This window comes from Aulonocara stuartgranti (assembly GCF_965226115.1).
Source record: "Aulonocara stuartgranti genome assembly, chromosome: 22".
NCBI classification, from domain to species: domain Eukaryota; kingdom Metazoa; phylum Chordata; class Actinopteri; order Cichliformes; family Cichlidae; genus Aulonocara; species Aulonocara stuartgranti.
This window is the reverse complement of record NC_138957.1, coordinates 36,410,098-36,429,114: the sequence shown is the minus strand read 5'-3', so window position 1 is coordinate 36,429,114 and position 19,017 is coordinate 36,410,098. Positions and strand designations below refer to the sequence as shown.

The 19,017-nt window shown below is 42.0% G+C and overlaps 2 protein-coding genes across 3 annotated transcripts in view; both read left to right on the top strand.

The window, feature by feature from the left end:
- Positions 1-17,322, top strand: part of LOC309699540 (collectin-12-like) — a 25,185-nt gene extending 7,863 nt beyond the window's left edge. Inside the window, exons 6-8 of the mRNA XM_082522643.1 lie at positions 15,949-15,998; positions 16,354-16,457; positions 17,285-17,322. Coding sequence (XP_082378769.1) covers positions 15,949-15,998; positions 16,354-16,442 — 139 coding nt within the window. The 3' untranslated portion in view covers positions 16,443-16,457; positions 17,285-17,322. The remainder of the gene's footprint in view (positions 1-15,948; positions 15,999-16,353; positions 16,458-17,284) is intronic.
- Positions 2,559-12,009, top strand: LOC309699541 (low affinity immunoglobulin epsilon Fc receptor-like; the record flags this gene model as incomplete). 2 transcript variants are annotated; one of them, XM_082522646.1, is made up of 6 exons in its annotated part: positions 2,559-2,932; positions 3,790-3,900; positions 4,505-4,552; positions 4,884-5,023; positions 8,987-9,096; positions 9,825-12,009. In XM_082522646.1, the coding sequence occupies exons 1-6, from the start codon at positions 2,776-2,778 to the stop codon at positions 9,940-9,942; spliced, it is 684 nt and encodes a 227-aa protein (XP_082378772.1). In that variant the 5' UTR covers positions 2,559-2,775. The 2 variants fall into 2 exon arrangements, with proteins under 2 accessions (XP_082378772.1, XP_082378771.1); XM_082522645.1 differs by lacking the exons at positions 8,987-9,096; positions 9,825-12,009 and having other exon boundaries at positions 2,589-2,932; positions 4,884-5,275.
- Positions 17,323-19,017: the final 1,695 nt, after the last annotated feature.

The following is a 19,017-nucleotide window of genomic DNA, read 5'->3' as shown; positions in this document are numbered from 1 at the left end:
TCAGGGCTACAGGTCGCCAGTCGTTCAATGAGGAGATGGTGGAGGATTTGGGTACAGGGACGATGGTGGCCATTTTGAAGCAGGCTGGGACTACAGACAGAGAGAGGGAAAGGTTGAAGATGTGCGTGAACACTCCAGACAGCTGAGCCGCGCATGACCTGAGGACGCGGCCGGGAATCCCGTCCGGACCAGTAGCTTTGCGTGCGTTCACCTTCCTGAAGCACTTCCACACATCCTCCTCAGACACAGTGTGCGCACTGACGTCATTTACCGCGTAATATTTTCTCTGAATGTGGGACGATTCCGTTTGTACGGGACGGCAACTCTACTAACTAACCTTATGAACATCCACCTGCTGGCCTCTGTGGAAGCTCCGCCACAGCCACCACCAAACAACTGAGTTATTTTGACACATCGGCCAGCATCTGGCCAATCCAACACCTTTCATTGTTTATACCGTTACTAAAAAAATGAAATAAATAATCATCGGCCGTAAAAACAAAAAATCACCGCCAGTCCAGCTGTGGCTACTAACAAGAAAATGCGGTCGCGTTACTATTTTTCAATAAACAGACGGTTGAAGCTGTGTTCAGCTTACTGCATCTTATATCAGTTGCACGTAAGTAGCTGTAAGTAATCTGGATGCTACAGATTGCCCACGGACAGCAATCACTTTCTGGTAGACGATCAGTTTTTGGCACAACACCTGGAGCTCAGGGGGCAAAACAATGGCACGAGTGCTGCTGTTTGACTGAGGAAAAATAAAGTAGTCGTGGTAAGCCAATCACATGACCACTTCAAGATGACAAAGCAACAAGGTTTGTAAATTGTGCCACGTAAAACCAGAGTCATGATAAACAATATATACGCAGCGTTTTTCCCTCAATAGTTTCGTCATGTTTGCTGTCTAAGGACAGCGCAGCGAGACCTCTCTGCTTATGAGCAAAAAAAAACAAAAAAAAAAAACAAAAACATCCATTTTGTGTTGGTGGAAAAATGCACCATGTCGACCAATTAAAAAATGATATGGCAACATGACATTTGGTTGTTTAGGAAGAGGGAGATGTTTTAGGAGTGACAGAGAGAGAGAGAGAGATTTGTGACGTTTAGTGTGTTTGGAGTGTGTGGTTAGTGTGTTGTCTTGTGTAGTTAGTGTGTAGTGTTGTGGATAGTTTTGTGTTGTGTGTCAGAACAATGAGGCGACTGCTGTCTCCAGGTAGAAACAGGAGTGTCACACCTGCTGCTGTCAGACCTGCAGGTATCAGGCTGTGATGTTTCCTTTATAGTGGACAGAAATATTTGGCACAAATAATTTGTGTGACATCTTGTTGAAGAACAGCTGATTGTTCTGTAAATAGTTTGAAATGGTTATTTAAAAAATCAAGGTAAAATTAAATGGATGCAAATAACTTTGTTGTTTGCAAAACTTGTGCATAGGATTTTAAAATTGACAGTTTATATTTGCATTTAAAGTTATGAAATATGATCATTAAACATGTTTGTGGTTGTTACAGTTTTTTGTCTGATTTTGATCAGTTGTGTTAATACAGTTTGTCAAAATGAAAACATGACTGTAAATTCAGACACGTGAGGTTGTGCTGAAGAGAATGAGACCAAACAAGGCAAGTAAATAGTTTTTAAAGGTGAAATGTGGAGGAAACATCAAAAGTAGTTAAAAATGGATTATACCCTGGACCCCAGAGTGTTAAACATTTTTTTAAAGTAACACAAAAGTTACTTTTCAAGTAATTAATTACTTTTAGAATCTAGTAACTCAGTTACTTTTTGAAGAAGTAACTAGTTACTATAATTAATTACTTTTTCATAGGAACTTTCCTGACACTGCTATCTACACACTCCAAACACACTAAACATGACAAGTCTCTCACATCTCAAGACTCGCTGTCAACCTCTCTCTCTCTCTCTCTCTCTCTCTCTCTCTCTCTCTCTCCCTCCCCCCCCCCCCCCCCCCCCTCCATTTTATCTCGGCTGTAACATCTGATGATGTCAAATGAGGACACGAGGATGCGTGGCACATTACATGTTGCACAACGTATTCGTGAGTTTCATATCAGATAAGAAAAATATTTTCAGAAACCGTTCAGATGCACTTTTATCATTTTGTCCTATAAATTTGTTCCATCATGTGACTCGGCTGTCATATAAACACGTCTGTGTTCTTATTTAGTCACAGATCAGATCATCACATCTGTCAGGACAGAAAGACTAGCAGCAGTAAAAAGTACTGCAGAGGCTCAGGTTCATGTTCAGCCCAGGCTCTGTGCTGCAGCTCAGCCCCTCTCTCTCCACTTTCTTTACTGTTTCAATGGTCTCTGTCCAAAAAACAAGAACAAAGAAATATCTGTGAAAAAGTAGAGTTCATAAACTCAAGTCATGAATGAATAAATAAATAAAATAAAATGCAAACATTTTATTTTGAAGGAAATTTAGTTTAATTTGTTGAATAAACCCAGAAAGTTGATTCTGTTTATCTGGACTTTGTGTTATCAGTTTTAATTCTAACTATGAACAAAATGTGGTTTAGCTTTTCCTGTCATGACGTCTGTACCTCCTGTTGAAAGCAGCTCACAGAGAGACAGAGACAGCGAAGCGACAGCAGCATCAGAATACAGAGGACCAACATTTACTTATGATTTACTGCAGAATCAGAATCAGCTTCACATAGAAAAGCTCCAGTTAACAGAGAAACACAGCGACTGAGTGACGGCTCTGCTGCACAGGAAACTGATACTGCTGAAAACTGAGCATCTTAAAATGTCTTCCATCATTGATGAGGATCCAGAGTTGAGCATGAATGTGAAATACAGCAAAGGAGAGGACAGAGGAGAGAGACTGGAGGGACTGGTCCTCCTCCATGAGAATGTGGACTCCTGCACAGACCGTCAGGTCCATGTTTCAACACAGGACGGAGGTAAGTATCAAATACTGAGGCATCAGGAATCAGGAGAGACTGTTTCCATCTTCTCAATAAAATATCAAACTAATACAGATCCATCAAAGCTTTTGGATCCAGAGACTCAGTTTATTCATGGTGTGGAGGAAAGTTCAAGCTTTGGTGAAGGTGTGCAGTCTCTGCTCTTATCATGGTTTATATGTTTCTATATTTTTTAATGTTTTCTGTTTATTTAGAGAATAAATGATAAAAAGTGTCTAGTTTAAAGTATCAGTGTGTTATTTTAGTAAGTGTAGAAACAAGCTGACAGAAAAGTGTTGGAGGAGTTATCTCACAGATCAGTGGTGAAGGCAGAAATATAAGAAACAAGGAAGTGTTGCTCGACACTGTGGAGCGAGTATAACCACAGAAACTACTCGAAGCACACTTGTCACAGCTAGTTTTAGCTGACAGGAAATCAGACCAATGAATAACAACTCTGTTTTCATTTCAGCAAATCATGGAGATATTGTTTTAATGACATAATATTCATGTTATAATAACCAACATTGTCCTCATGATCTGGTCTTTGTGTGAAACACGCTGATACACATTCGTCTGTTTCTGAGTCACATCAAAGCGTTTCTCTGTCAATCAGAGTCTCTGTTCTCACATATGTAAAAGTCACCTGAAGACAAACATGTGACAAAGTCTCCTGTAAATATCAAAACTGCTGGAATGAACTTGTTCAGCTCATCATCAGGTCGGCTGCAGGTGGAAAGTCTTTCTGACGATAAACCAATAAAATACGCTTGAAAAATGGGAAACAAATTATGATTAAAACATGTTTAATAATTAAATTAACAAATTCTTTTCTCTCCATTTTGCCTTCGTAGAAATAAAAGCCCAGAAGAAGCTTCCAGCTGTGAAAAGAAGCCGTTTCAGAGCTGTTGAAGTGAAGCTGGTGGTTCTGTATCTGCTGATTCTGGCTGGAATCACAACACGCTGTGAGGAGTTTTATTATCATGCTCATGATACACTCCCATGTTAAAATGAGCACCTTTGCTGCAGTAAAAACATGTTTCCATTCAGGACCAAATGAGTTTTGGTCTCTAAGGATAGTTTCCTCTTCATAAAAACTGCACGGTGGCATTTTAAATGGAATTCTCTGATCAATAATATGAGCTGCTGTGTGGTACAGCCTGACCAACACGTTGGTTTTGCTGACTGAGCTTCTAGTATTTCATGAGTCTGTTACTTAGCACTGATTAGCAGGTGTGTGTCTGTGTGCATGATTCCTGGCTCATATCTTGTGTGTGTTGTGGAGTGAATGTTCTTGTTGTTCCTTCAAACTCTTCACTCAACACGGTGATTCTGTGATTACATCAACAAAGCAGACAGGCAGCAGCATCTGCTGCAGACTGATGCAGGTGCAGCCACACTATGTTAGACAGTGGCCGTCTGTCATTGTGCGACTAGTTAGTTCACTTGGTGCATTAAGCAGGTAGCTAACAAGCTAATGTTAGCTCCATTCATCTCATTGGAAAATGAAAAACTTTATTTAAATCATTTTAAATTTTAAATCTTCGGTTTTGTTGCATTTCTAACCAGATATTTTGGTGAGTTTGGAAAAAGAGCAGCTGAAGGACGAGATGGAAGGTAAGAAACTATTAAAAACTGTCAGAGTTGGAGACGGATTTGAAAGGTAACTGATTTTACATTTTGAATCAGCTTCTTGTGTTAAGATAAAAAAAAGAAACAAACCAAATGACAGCAGCTGACCTCCCAAACTAACATAAACAGGAGAAACTGTTCACAGTCAAGGGCAGCTCAGCCCTACAAACTCCTTCAGAGTAAAACAGGAAACACACAGTGAGAGCAGTACTTCCACAGGAAGTACCTGATCACATGGAAACACCTTTGATATGAGGAAGTGTTGATTCCCACGGCAGCTTGTCTGTTCTTTCAAAAACATGTGTTTGACTTTAAGAGAAGTGTCCTGATCGATGGACGAGATTTGGAAGCAGCTGTTACTTTAAATCCACTGAGGCAAAGCACTGGCAAGAGAGCAGGAGAGCCTGTCAGGATAAAGGAGCTGATCTGGTGATGATAAACAGCAAAGAGGAACAGGTGGGTGTGTTTGTTCATGTCTGTGTGATCTTTGATGGAGCTGACAGTGAGTTACAAAGTTCTTCATACTGTGAATTAAAGCCACACATTGATGATAAGTATACATGTGCAAACATACAGACACATAAACAAAGCAGCACATTCATTCCATCAGAAACACAACAGTTAGAAACTATGGAGGAAAATAAAGGGGAAAAGATTGAGGGAGAGCTAACCTGTAAAAATGAGTTTCAGCCGTTGACAGTCAGCTGACCTGATAGTCTGAGGAAGGCTGTTCCACAGTTTGGCTGCAACAAGCTCAAAAGCACGATGGCCTCTGGTGTTCAAATCAGAGCGAGGGACAGTTGGGAGACGCTGATTAGATGATCAGAGAGGCCGGCTGCAGTGATAAGGTCCAAGAAGCTCTGCTATATAAGCAGGGGCCTGTTCATGCACATCTTTATATGTTCATAACAGGATTTAAAAGAGGATTCTGAATTTCACTGTAAGCCAGTGAAGAGAAGCAAGAATAGGTGAGATATGAGACTGCAGGCCAGGTTTTGTTTGCAGCCTTGCTGCTGAGTTCTGCACTAACTGCAGACCAACTATGGAGGACTGAGAAATGCAGGTGAAAAGTGAATTACAATAATCAGGCAGGAGAAAGTATGAACTCAAAGTTCCAGATGATTGAATCACAGTAAAGATTTGATCTTTGCAATATTTCTGAGCTAAAGGAAACAAGACTGGCTGACCTTTGACATGTGAGGCTCAAAATGCAGCTGTTGGTTCAAAATGATCTTTAACAGGTGATTGGATGTTACTGGTGAGGGGGACGATGTACTGACTGACCTCCTCAGAGAAACTGAGCCAAACAGCACAACTTCAGTTTGAGATGAAGGAAGTTTTAAATCCATGAAATGATGACAGAGAAGCATTCACTGAGGCAGGAGAGGCTCGACAGAAAAGCATTAGTGTGTGTGTCATCTGCACAGCAGTGCTAGGAGATCCCATTAAAACCATTAAGCAGATGTCACAGGGGCAGCATTTATAAAGAGAACAGAACTGGTCCAAGGACTGAGGCATGTGGGACTCAGATGAGGACACACGTTGATTAATATGAAGTATCTGTTTGATATTCAAAGATGGTCGCTCACAGTGGACATAGATGCTTCTTTCACTCCTCTTTCAAACCATCTGTCCTCTCTGTCCAAAATGTGAACATATCCTTTAGATGCAGATGGACTGCTGAGTCTTGTCCTGTGGAGGTGGCTCTTCTGTGTTGTGCCATGCACTTGTGAAGTGGCTGTTTGGTCTCTCCAATGTAGAGGTCTGGACATTCCTCGCTGCACTGTACAGCATACACCACATTGTTAAGCTTGTGTTTAGGAGTTTTGTCTTTTGGGTGAACCAGTTTCTGTCTGAGTGTGTTGCTTGGTCTGAAGTACACTGTGATGTCGTGCTTGGAGAAAACTCTCCTGAGTTCCTCTGATACACCGGCTACATAGGGGATGACAATGTTGTTGCGTCTGTCCTTCTTATCCTCCCTCGCTGGTGTCTGGTCTTCTTTTCTTTGCCTCTTTGCTGACTTTAAGAACGCCCATTTAGGATAGCCGCACGTTTTGAGTGCTTCCTTTACATGTGTGTGTTCCTTCTTTTTTCCTTCAGGCTGTTCTGCCCGGTGGTGTAGGGTCCTAATTACTCCAAGTTTGTGTTCCAGAGGGTGATGGGAGTCAAAGAGGAGGTACTGGTCCGTGTGTGTGGGCTTCCGGTAAACTTCGATGTTGAGGTTGCCGTTCTCTTCAATGTGCACAGCGCAGTCCAGGAAAGGCAAACAGTTGTCCTTTGTGTCTTCCCTGGTGAACTTGATGTTTTTATCCACAGCGTTAATGTGCGCAGTGAAGGATTCCACTTCTTGTGTCTTGATTTTGACCCAGGTATCGTCCACATATCTGTACCAGTGGCTGGGTACTCTTCCTTTGAAAGAGCCAAGAGCCTTTCTTGTGAAGTTGGTCCTTTCCTCCAAGGAGCTGTCTTCTTGTAGTCGTTTTCTGACAGTCTCCACGGCCTCCGTGGTGGGTATGCAAGTGAAGAGAGAGACTACATCAAAGGACACCATGGTTTCATCTGGATCCAGGGTAAGTTTCTGTACCTTGTCGGTGAAGTCGGTGGAGTTCTTGATGTGGTGTGGGGTGTTCCCCACGAGAGGAGCAAGGATGGTAGCAAGGTGTTTAGCAATGTTATAAGTGGCTGAGTTTATGCTACTGACTATGGGTCTGAGTGGGACAGCTTCCTTGTGGATTTTAGGAAGTCCGTAGATGCAGGGTATGGCATCCCCTGGGTAAAGGCGGTGATATGTGAGGCGGTCAATAATTTTGTCCTTTTCAAAGTCTTGAAGGCAAGCTATAACTTTCTTTTTGTAGCTGCTTGTGGGGTCTCGCTTTAAGGCTTCGTAGGTATTGTTGTCACTGAGGAGAGTAGTGATCTTTGTGTGGTAATCTGTAGTGTTTAGGACCACGGTGCATCTTCCCTTATCAGCTGGTAAAACAGTGATGTTGTGGTCTTTGGTCACAATGAACCCACCCGAAACTCTGGCTGATTGGGGCCCACACCCAGTTCCACACCTTGGCTCAGGCGATTAGAGGATCATCAGGGGGTCCTTTTGTCCCTCTGTGGGGGGTCACTCCCACTAGGTTTATATCTGGGACTCTCCACCATTTGACCTTAGAACTGAAGAAGCTTCTCGGATGAGAGGTGAAACGTCTTCAAGTAACTTAAAGAAGTCCAGACGCTTTTCTTTGCAAGCTCCTTTGACTGTGTTAATAAGAGGAGCACCATCAACAGTATGAAGGCTGCAGAGAAGTCAAGCAGGACTCAAATGGAGTCTTTATCCCAGCGCAGAAGAATCTGGTTAGTAACTTTCATGAAAGCTGTTTCAGTGCTGTGGTTTGTCTGGAACCAGGTTGGAATTGATCAAAGATCTGAAGGAGCTGACGAGCAACTTGATTTAAAACAGTGGGATGTAAGGAGGGTTGATCCCACTCAGAAAGACTCTGGCTGTTTGAAAGTCAGCTGAAATGAAAGGGACTGGTTTCTAATAGAGAGAAGTCAGGGGGAGATGGCAGCAGGAAGGAGTTTGAACTCCAACAACAGAACTGGAGGAGAGACTTGGGGCGGTTGAAGAGGTACAGACTTGAACTCTGACCTGATACTGTTGATGTTGCCAGTGAAGAAATCTAAAAATGTCCACAGTCATTAGAAGACATGGGAGTGACAGCAGTTTGTCTCTGGGAAGACAACACTGACTGTAAGCCTGTCAAAGATGATACATCTGTGATTGGATAGTAGGTCAGACATGTGGAAGGTCAGCGTTATGTGTGGGGCCGACAACATGATGCACTACATGAAATGATGCTGCAGTGTTCATCAATTGTGTGGCAGTGTTGTTAGAGGGATCATCAATAAGTAAATTAGACTCATCTACTAAAATGACTTTATGAACAATAACCGATGAGAGAAGATTAGAGAATCCATTCAGGAAATGATTGCAGGATTTGGGAGGTGGATCGATTACAATACAGCAAACTGGAGATTCACATTGAATTATGAAGGAGAGAAATTCAAAGCAGTTAAAGAACCAGGATTAAATGGGAACCAGTTCAGATGATCCTTAGAAACCAAGTCAACACAAAACATTGAAATAACAGAAATGTTATAAAATGGGAGAAATCCTCATAATCCAGATTATTTTTCTGATTCAATCCAACTGAATCAAATGATTTGTTAACACTGATTCCACTGCAACACTGACTGAGCTACAGGAGGAGCTGATATTCATTGATTCTTTGGCTCTTTCTGATTTCTGCACAATGGAAGAAAAGTTTCATCACAGTTATTCTTCCTTCAGACATGTTCACAAGATGATGTCACTACAACAGAAGTGCTGAATTATGACTGGAGACAATATTTGTGTCTCTTCTCAAACAGGAATTTGTCAATGAACTGAACATGGTAGATTCCTGGATTGGTCTGAGAGCCAACCAGACATCAGGAGGATATGAATGGGAATGGGTGGACGGAGCACCGCTGACAGAAACGTGAGACATTAGTTTGTTTCTATTCCAGAGTTATTATTTAGAAGTGAAACATGGATGTTTTGGAAGATAGATCAGCAATACATGAGCTGAGCTATTTTCCAACAGCCCCACAAACTGAATGTAAAGAAAAGCAGAAATCCTCCTTTGAATGAACAGCTGTGCTTGAACTCTCTTCATCTGCAGTCTGTGATGACGTTCAGTTACAACAAGTCAGTTTGAAGGAATCAGGATTGAAACATGTTCAAAGCAGCGACCGACACATTTCACTTTGTTCAATTTGTCTTCATGTTTTTGTGCTGTAATGTTTCTTTTCTCACAGAACAAAAAGTGTTTCAGAGAATTCCTGTCTCTTCTTCTTTGGTGTTTGTAAAACTTCAGAACATATGAAGGAAGAAGCTTCAGTAAATATGACCTGATAGACACACATTTCAAAGTGATGTCTGTAAACAGCTGACAAAACAGTTTCAAACAGCAGAAAGTCAGCTCTGACTTCTTTTTATTCTCCATTTTTACAGCAGGAAGATTTCATATTCATCAAAGCTTGAAAGCTGTTTTAGTGTGCATGATGATTCTCAGAGAAAAGTCTAAAGGAGGGAAAGTGGGCGAGAAACCTGGGAAAGAAATACAGCAAATATTGGAAATATTCCAAAAGAGACGCATATTTATATGAATGTGACAATAGTTATGAGTTTAGTCCAGTTTCATATCAGATTTGATCTCTCTGACAGGTTCTGGGCAGAAGGATGGTCAGATCCTTATTCTGGTCACTATGGAGTCTGCTGTGACGGTGATGGGAGATGGACAAAGTCTTATTCTGATTTAAAGACCTTCATCTGTGAGAAATGAGTTTGGTGCTTTGATGTAAATGTTTGAATAATCCAACCAAAGACACCTCACTATGAAATGTCCTGCATGAGCCTCAGACTCAGCTTACAGTCTTTACTTGTTCATTCTGCATCATATATTGATTACATATATTGTCCCTCTGTGCTCTGTGCTGTACAGTAAGGTTGTGTCACGGTCCTGGGTCTCCTGACTCAGCGTTTTTAGTTCCTTGTGATTTTTGTATTATTGTACTTGTGAGTTATTCTATGGTTTCTAGTTTCGATCCCTTGTCCTTCATGTTTCTCTGTGTCCCCTCTGTTCTGTGTAAGTCTGTGTCTGCATGTTTGAGTTCCCCTCTGTGTCTTTCGGTTCTTAGAGTCCTGTGCCTTATGGTTATGTCTCCGTGTTTCTTAGTTGCTCTGTCTCCCCTAGTCTAGTTCGCGTCTCTGTGTCATACTTCCTGTTTTACTTTGAAGGTCTGTGTCTTACGTGAATGCGTCCTGCTTTGCTTGTCTCGTCAGTCCTGATTTCTCCCAGCTGTGCCCTCCTTCTTTTTCTCATTCCCCTCGTTACTTCCCAGTGTATTTAAACTAGAGATGGCACGATACCACTTTTTTATGTCCGATACCGATATCATAAATTTGGATATCTGCCGATACCGATATGAATCCGATATAGTGTTTTTTAATCAACAAAACTGTTTTTTAAATATTTTGCTGCATTTTGTATAAGTTCATACTCAAGTTTAAAACAACAACTACACTAAAGCTATTCTGTTATACCTGTATGCAAAAAAAAAATATTTCATAGTTCAGCAATCAATTTAATAAACTTAAACCTACACCATCCTCCCTATTCTGGTATTTTAAAGAGTACTTAGAATAAATATTAAGCAACCTAACTAATAGGGTTCCAACTCCCAGCAACAACAAAAATAAATAAATAAAAAATAGGGAACCACCCCTCACGCTCCACCTCATGATGCTTAATCGACGTAATCAACCTTAATTTGATGCAGTGTGAAAAAAAATGCACAGAAATCAATTATTTTTCAAGAAATATTAAATAGATTCAACATCTTTCTTCAACAAAATTGCAGACTGCACAGATGGTACCTTCCCAAAGGAAAAAGTACTATAGCTTACTAGGGTGTATATATTAGACTTAATAGTCACTATATACAGTAATGGACTTCTATTCATTTTACATCAAATTAAAACTTTGGGTGTCAGATAATTATTTATTAAAAGCTAGAGAATAAGAAAGAAAAGTATGTCTTTGTGCCCCCTTTTCTCTGTTAATGCCCTATCGGCCCCCCCGGCTAAACTTTGCTAGATCCGCCCCTGCACAGTTACCAGCGTCAGCTACGTAGAAAAAGATCCTCGAGTAGAAAGTAATATTAAATAAATTCTAACAACAGCTGATCAAGCTTAAACGTGCTGCTGTTGTTCAGCCGCTGGTTTCCTCTTTCTGGTGCAAAGTGGACCAAAAACAAAGGAGAGACGATCAGCTGATCATTGATCAGTTTCAAGATTGAAGTAGCAGCCGGAGAGCGAGAGAGAGAGAGAGAGAGAGGCAGTCACTCCATATATCGCTTGTTAAGCTTAACGCAGGAATGCTTTACAAACATTTAGAGATGGACTTACACACTTGCTTTACTTCTCTCGGGGATAACTTTGTCGGAGATGAAATGCCGGGTTGCTAGCGAAGCTCCAAATGCTATCCAGACCACCGACAGGTCCCGCATGCCACAGCCGCTCTATCACGTGATGCATACTGCTCCGACGTGCTAACGTTCTGAGGTGAGTTACGGCGTGTTGCAAGTTTTGTGAGGTGCTTTCGTGATATTTAATGGATCGGATTACATTTTTTATTTTTCTCCGATATCCGATCCAGTAATTTAGGTCAGTATCGGACCGATACGTAATATCGGATCGGTCCATCTCTAATTTAAACCCTGTGTTTCTCTGAGTCAGTGTCGCGTCGTCCCTCATGCTGTGTGGATCTCCCTGTGAGTTTTTAGTTCCCAGTTTAGATTAGTTTGTATGTTTTTTCCCTGCCAGCAAATAAAGCTGTGTTTTGAGTTCACCTCCCCGAGTCTGTGAGTCCTGCATTTTGGGTCCAACTCCTGCCTGCCGCACAGCGATTCATGACAGGTTGGAAGTCATCCACACAAAACCTTGAAGTACTTCATTACTCTGTAGTTCCAGCAAATTGTTCTAATAAAAGTCAAAGTGCAGCTTGTCTTTACTTTGCTTTACTTGGTTCATTCATCAGCCTGTTGGTCCTAAAACTACAGTTCTGGGTGTTTTTCAGGTTTTTCAACTTCAAATATTTTCATGATTTTTTACCCATTAAATTTTAGTTTAATGCTTTTTCATTATTTTTACAATATTCATTATATTTCCCAATATAATAAATATTGGAAGATAAGAGTCTAATCACCACCAGTGACCTCTGCCAAAGATGAATTCAAAGTTCAGCAACAAGATTGATTTGGTTGCATAAATATTTTGATGTCGTGTCAGATTTGAAATGTTTCACTCTTTAGACAAAATGCACATGAACAAAATCTGTAATCGTCTGCAACGTCCCAAACGTGTCAGCTCTAAACTGAAGATGTTTTGTGCATTTTAACATCGTTGTGTAACGTGTTGCTACATCTCTGGTCACAGGCTGCCGTGTAGGTCACAGCACGGGGTACAGGTCAGTGTAGATTTAACATAAACATATAAACGAAGGATGAGTGTGAACAAGTGTGACCTCCATGAAGAGAAAAACAAGACTCACCTCAATAATGAACGTGACGTCAGGATCCCACCTTGAGCTTTGTGTTAACAGGACTGTGGGCCCTCTGCCAGTAGGAGGCGCTACAAACTGACTGGTGCTTTGTTGTTGGAGCAGTCAGAGGTGGGGACGGGTGGACAGGCTGATCATTGGTCCCAGAATTGGTGTTATGGACATTTATGGGTCCTTAATGAACATTTGTCAGATCACATCTGCATATGTTCCTGGTCACCACAAGTTTTTCTTTCATTTAATGTAAATTGTCCCTTAAATATATTAAATATCGTCTGCTGTGTAACAAATATAATGTGTGTAATTTTAAACTTCAACTCACCTGAAAGTTTCCAGTCAGCCTCCTGCTGTTGCAGCTCCAACAGGCTTCCTGCTCACTTCAAGTTTAATCACACTTCAGTCCAGCAACACATTTACAACCAACACACACACAGGCAGCACTGATGGTTGTACTTCAGTTTTATTGTTCTAATAAAAGTCAAAGTGCAGCTTGTCTTTACTTTGGTTTACTTGGTTTATTCATCAGCCTGTTGGTCCTAAAACTACAGTAAATGTCTTGTTTCTAAAAGTTCAGCAAAAAATATGTTTGATTAATAAGAATTTTAAAGGTTCTGATCAGCTGGAACATCAGAAGGACATTTTTAAACCTCTGTGTATGTGAAAGTGACAGAAAGACATCAAATATTAATTGTGTTATGTGAGTCATATATATTTAGTTTTGCATTTTATATGGAAGTTGTATTTAATTTTTGTATGATGGATTTGAAAAACAAATATTTCACATAAGGCTTTAAGTGTTGATGACTTTAATTACAGATAAAATAACTTACTCAGTAACTTATTGGTTGAATAGTAAAAGAGAGAAAACGGCTTCAGAGCTCTAAGTGTCGCTATATTAAAGGCTCAACATTTAACTTGGAGACACTTTGAAATATTTCAAAACATCAACAGAATATAAAGAAAACATCTCTGACGTCATGTTCAACACATCTATATATGAACTGAAGTTAGCATCCAGCTAATGTCAGCCTGTACGCTCATGTAATACCACTTTGTACCACAGGATGGTGCAGTGAGCCAGCATCTAGTCTGCACTGAGCTCACATTTGTATAGTTGTTGTTGTACTACAGCATTAGGTCAGACCACAAGTGTGTTGTTCTTTTACAATAAACAGCAACAATCAGAAAGTGTGTTTGGATTGACAACAACTGTGATGACACATTATAACCTGTTATTAAAGTTCTGCCCCTGCTTTGATCAAATGTGGGTTACTGCTGGTTAGTTAGTGTGACTTCATACAAACCTGTGTGTTACACCAGTGGAAGAAGCTTTTCCTTCATCAGTCTTCTTGTTTCTTACTATAGGGCTGAACAGCTACACTAACACTCTCTGGCTCTATGCTGCCCCCCTGTGGTCACAGTTGTAGTCAGTGTTGGTATGAAATGTTTGAAAGCTTCAGCACCACAGACAGCTGCAGGCAGCTCCACCCTCTCTGTACCATGTCTGCAACCTGTAACTTCAGTGTGTTCATTTAAACATTGAAATAAACTCTGGCTGCACATCGTTCTGCTTCTCTTTAAAAACAAAAACGGTTAAATAGTGTAAAATATGTAAATGTACAAAAGTTAGTGGTCCCAGAATAACTACAACTTTAAATAATTATAATCATAGCAAAGTTTGGCCTGATGGTGGCAGTAATGGAAACATTAGAGTACCACCATCATCACTTTCATTTTACCACATTTTATTTGAAGAACACTCAAGGACACTGTACACAGCAGAATAATAAAAGCAACAGAAAAGCAGGCAGTTTACACAATCATAAAGTCATAAGGCATAAAACTAATTTAACATAGCAGAGTGGAGAGGTTATGTGGGATAAGCTATTTTGAACCAGTGAGTTTTTGTCTAGACTTAAAGAGAGAGAAGGAAGAGATATTTCTTAAATCAGGAGGTCGTGAACTCCAGAGTCGAGGAGCAGAGCAGCTGAAAGCCACGGTGGCAAGACAGGGGGCGGGGCTAGAGAGAGAGAAGAAGGAGATCTAAGACACCGAGACGGGATCATCATCAGAGATAGATGATGAACAGCCTTAAATGTGTACAAAAGTATTTTGACATTGATGTGATATCTAACTGGGAGTGATGAGATCTGTAGAAGGGGTCCTGGTGATGATACGAGCAGCAGAGTTCTGGACACATTAAAGCTCATTAATGGATTTTTGAGTAAGACCAAAAAGAAATGAATCACAGTAATCGATCCGAGCAGTAACAACACTGTGAACAAGAACGGCAGCGGCATGTGGAGTGAGAAAAGGACGGAGACGATTAATGTTGCACAATTGAAAATATGCAGACTGAGTAACATCATTAATGTGTGAACTGAACGATAGAGTACTGTCGAGGATGATACCCAAACTTTTCACAGAGGAAGAAACGGAGACCGGCGAGTTATTGATCGTTATAGTCAAACTGTTGGTTCTGGATAATGTTGATTTAGAGTCGACCAAGAGAAGCTCAGATTTGACGGTAACAGCAGTCGGTAAGAAGATTTTTACCCAGAACTAAAATGAAAACCAGAGAGCAGAAATGTAAAAGAACAAAAACAATGGTGGGGTTGGCCCGGAAGCAGAGAGGAGAAGAGGCTCAGAACATGTGGACAGTATGAAAACGGAGGAGATGAAAGAACGTCTCTGGAGGTCGGACGTGTTGCTAACAGTGGAGGGGCTGCTTTGAAGATTGGCTGCAAAGGCAGAGTTTCTCTGGAGACTTGGAGGCAGACAGGAGCCCTGCTGGGGCTTGGCTGGATAACTCAGAGGACTCAGGATACTCGGAAGTTACACCTCCTCCAGCTTATCCAAGGGAACATCAAGGTGTTCCCAGGCCAGCCAAGAGATCTAATTTCTCCAGCTTGTTCTTGGTCTATCCAGTGATTCTACCATAGAAGCATGAACAGGTGGAGACGGAGGCTGCAGCCTGACTGCTCATCAGTTACCTGCTGAAGTTCAGGGTCTGGCTGCTGCGCTAGTTATGGTGTTCTTGATTACAAAAGCATCACAAGTAAACCAGGAAACACTAACTAGAACACTCAGCTGGAGGGATGAGGGAGATCATGACAAGTGTTGGAGTGACTTTGTTAAAAATTGTCATTGTTGTGCTTCGAATAGTGAACCTTGTTTAAACTGCATGATTGAAGATATTCTTGTTTCTGTTCTCCTCCCTGCATGTAGGATGGTGGGGGAGGCTACAGCTATAGTGTTCAACTGCAGGCACATTCCAGGTAAAGATTCTGGTTTCCTTATTTGCTCGGGAACGTCCACTTCCTGCCCTTCATGGGCTCACCTATGCTTGTATATGGGGGAGCATTAAGGGGGTTAAGCCATATACAGGGTGGGGGGAGACGACCCTTTTATGAATAGGGATGTTGTTAAATGGTTGTAAACATATGTTGTGTAGCAGGAAGTCACGTATACAGAGACACACACACACATACAAACACATTCACAGTGTGTGTTCTCTGAATAAAAGGCTGCGAGGGGAGTTTGGAGTTGGCTACAGGGAGCTTGTGTCAGTTCTGGGAGGCAATCTCCCCTTGCAAGCAAACCGTACCAGTGGCTCTTGTGTTCTGTTTGCAGTCTCTCGTGGTCTGAATCCAGCAGGGTCGTATGTTCAGACCCAACAACAAGCAACACAAGGGAATGCAGACAATGAATACAAACAATAAGGGAACAGACCACAGGTGGGAACAAAGAGCAGAGTCTAATCGTCAGTTTTACTCACAGAGGGAGGATAGTAGGAGCGTCGTCTCCTCCGGCCTGAGGAAACAGGAGAGTTTGGAGCTGCTGATGCAACATCATTCCAGCTGAGGAGCCTGTGATGAGCCGGCCCGTAAAATCTCCGGCGAGCAAAACGGCATCATCCAGGTGGAGTCGGCAGCTGGTGATAGGTTGTTGCTCCACGTGAGAAGGAAATCTGCACTTTTTTCTTCTTGGTGAAGGAAAAAGGGAAACCGGATAATTGAGCCTCTGATGGCCCCAGACAGGAAACTCTTTGAGGATCGAGGTGGAAGAGCTTATGAGGAGGCAGGCCAATGAGTGGGCAGCGGAGAGGCTGATCAACAACCGTGAGCAACCAGAGATGGGTGGATGATGCCCACTTTCAGCTGCAGAGCATCAGGTGCAGGCGGGGCAGCAGGTGGACGAACACGGCGTCTTTGAGGACCCCTTAGAGCCCGGTGAGTACCACTGAAAATGTGCTCCTACCAGGGGTGAGCCAACGCTTCCACTTCAGCTTTTCCTCAAGAAAGGAAACGGCTACTTGCTGCCACTTGTAGGTCGGAGTCTGCTGCTTTATTTTAGTGCTCGAGATCTCCTGTCATGTACCGCCGTGTGAGGCAAGGCAGGATAGCAGATAAAATGTGGGAGTCGGAGACAGAAACCAAACTTAAAGACAATTATTACTGATTACAAAACACCAAAACTAGACCAAGAAATACTAAACAGACGAACACACAGCTGGAGGGAATGAAGGAGGCTGTGAGAAGAAACACAAGGGAACAGATCACAGGTGGGAACAAAGCTGAACGTAATCAAACGAACGAGACCAGGAAGCAAAACTAAACAAGATGCACACAGGACGAGAGACTGTCAGAGTAAAACAGGAAACAGCAGAAACACAGAGACACGACTGGGGAACAGGCCAATCAGCATGGAGACAAGACTGACTTCACAGAGAGATACTAACACAGGAAGAGGGCGGGGACACAGAGGGGGGATGATAACAGAAAACCTGAGGCTAGATAACAAACTAAGACCTGGGACACAAACAGAGACACAACAATCATAACCAAAACTTCACCTCAGAACAAGAAATGAACCAGAATCAGACGTCAAACACAAACGCTGGCTCACAGACCAGGACCATGAGCCTCCACACAGAAAGACTCCACCCAAAAGTGTTAGGATGCCTGGGTCGTTGACCCAGGGTTTTTTGAGTTTATTATATTATTTATAATTTCTAGTCTTTGGGTTTTTGTTAGAGTCATGTCTTATGGTTTGTCTCTGTGTAATCCTTAGTTGCTATATCCCCGTGTCCAGTCAGTGTCTGTCTGCCCTGGTCCCACGTCTCTGTTCCCTCTGTAGTGCCTGCCTGTGAGTCTGTGTCTTTGTTCAGTCTGTGTTATGTGTTTCCTGTTTTACTTTGAAGGTCTCTATCTTATCTCAGTGTGCTCAGTTTACGCTTCCTTGTCTCGTCAGTTCTGATTTGCCCCAGCTGTGTTTCCCTCCTGTTGTCCATTCCCCGATTGCTCCCTCGATGTATTTAAGCCCTGTGTTGCAGTTTGTCATTGTCGTGATCTACCGTTTATTTTGCTGTGTGTTTTGGCTGCCTGTGTAAGTTATTTGGATTCTTACGTTTGTTCTGTTTGAGTTCAGCATCAAAGCTGTTTCAGTTTACGTTTGTCTCTGGAGTCTGCACCTTGGGTCCTTTTCTTGCCTGCACACAGCCGTCACATAACAAAAACAGGAACTCTCTTTCTGAGAAGTGATGGTGCTCACCACTGCAGCACCACGCTGCCCTGTTAGTTTCTGTGCTGGTAAAAATAAAGATGAATAAATAGTTCACTCTGACATACAGTGGGGCAAAAAAGTATTTAGTCAGCCACCGATTGTGCAAGTTCCCCCACTTAAAATGATGACAGAGGTCAGTAATTTGCACCAGAGGTACACTTCAACTGTGAGAGACAGAATGTGAAAAAAAAATCCATGAATCCACATGGTAGGATTTGTAAAGACTTTATTCGTAAATCAGGGTGGAAAATAAGTATTTGGTCACCTCAAACAAGGAAAATCTCTGGCTCTCACAGACCTGTAACGTCTTCTGTAAGAAGCTTTTCTGTCCCCCACTCGTTACCTGTATGAATGGCACCTGTTTGAACTCATCATCTGTATAAAAGACACCTGTCCACAGCCTCAAACAGTCAGACTCCAAACTCCGCCATGGCCAAGACCAAAGAGCTTTCGAAGGACACCAGGAAAAGTATTGTAGACCTGCACCAGACTGGGAAGAGTGAATCTACAATAGGCAAGCAGCTTGGTGTGAAAAAATCAACTGTGGGAGCAATCATCAGAAAATGGAAGACATACAAGACCACTGATAATCTCCCTCGATCTGGGGCTCCACGCAAGATCTCATCCCGTGGGGTCAAAATGATCATGAGAACGGTGAGCAAAGATCCCAGAACCACACGGGGGGACCTGGTGAATGACCTGCAGAGAGCTGGGACCAAAGTAACAAAGGTC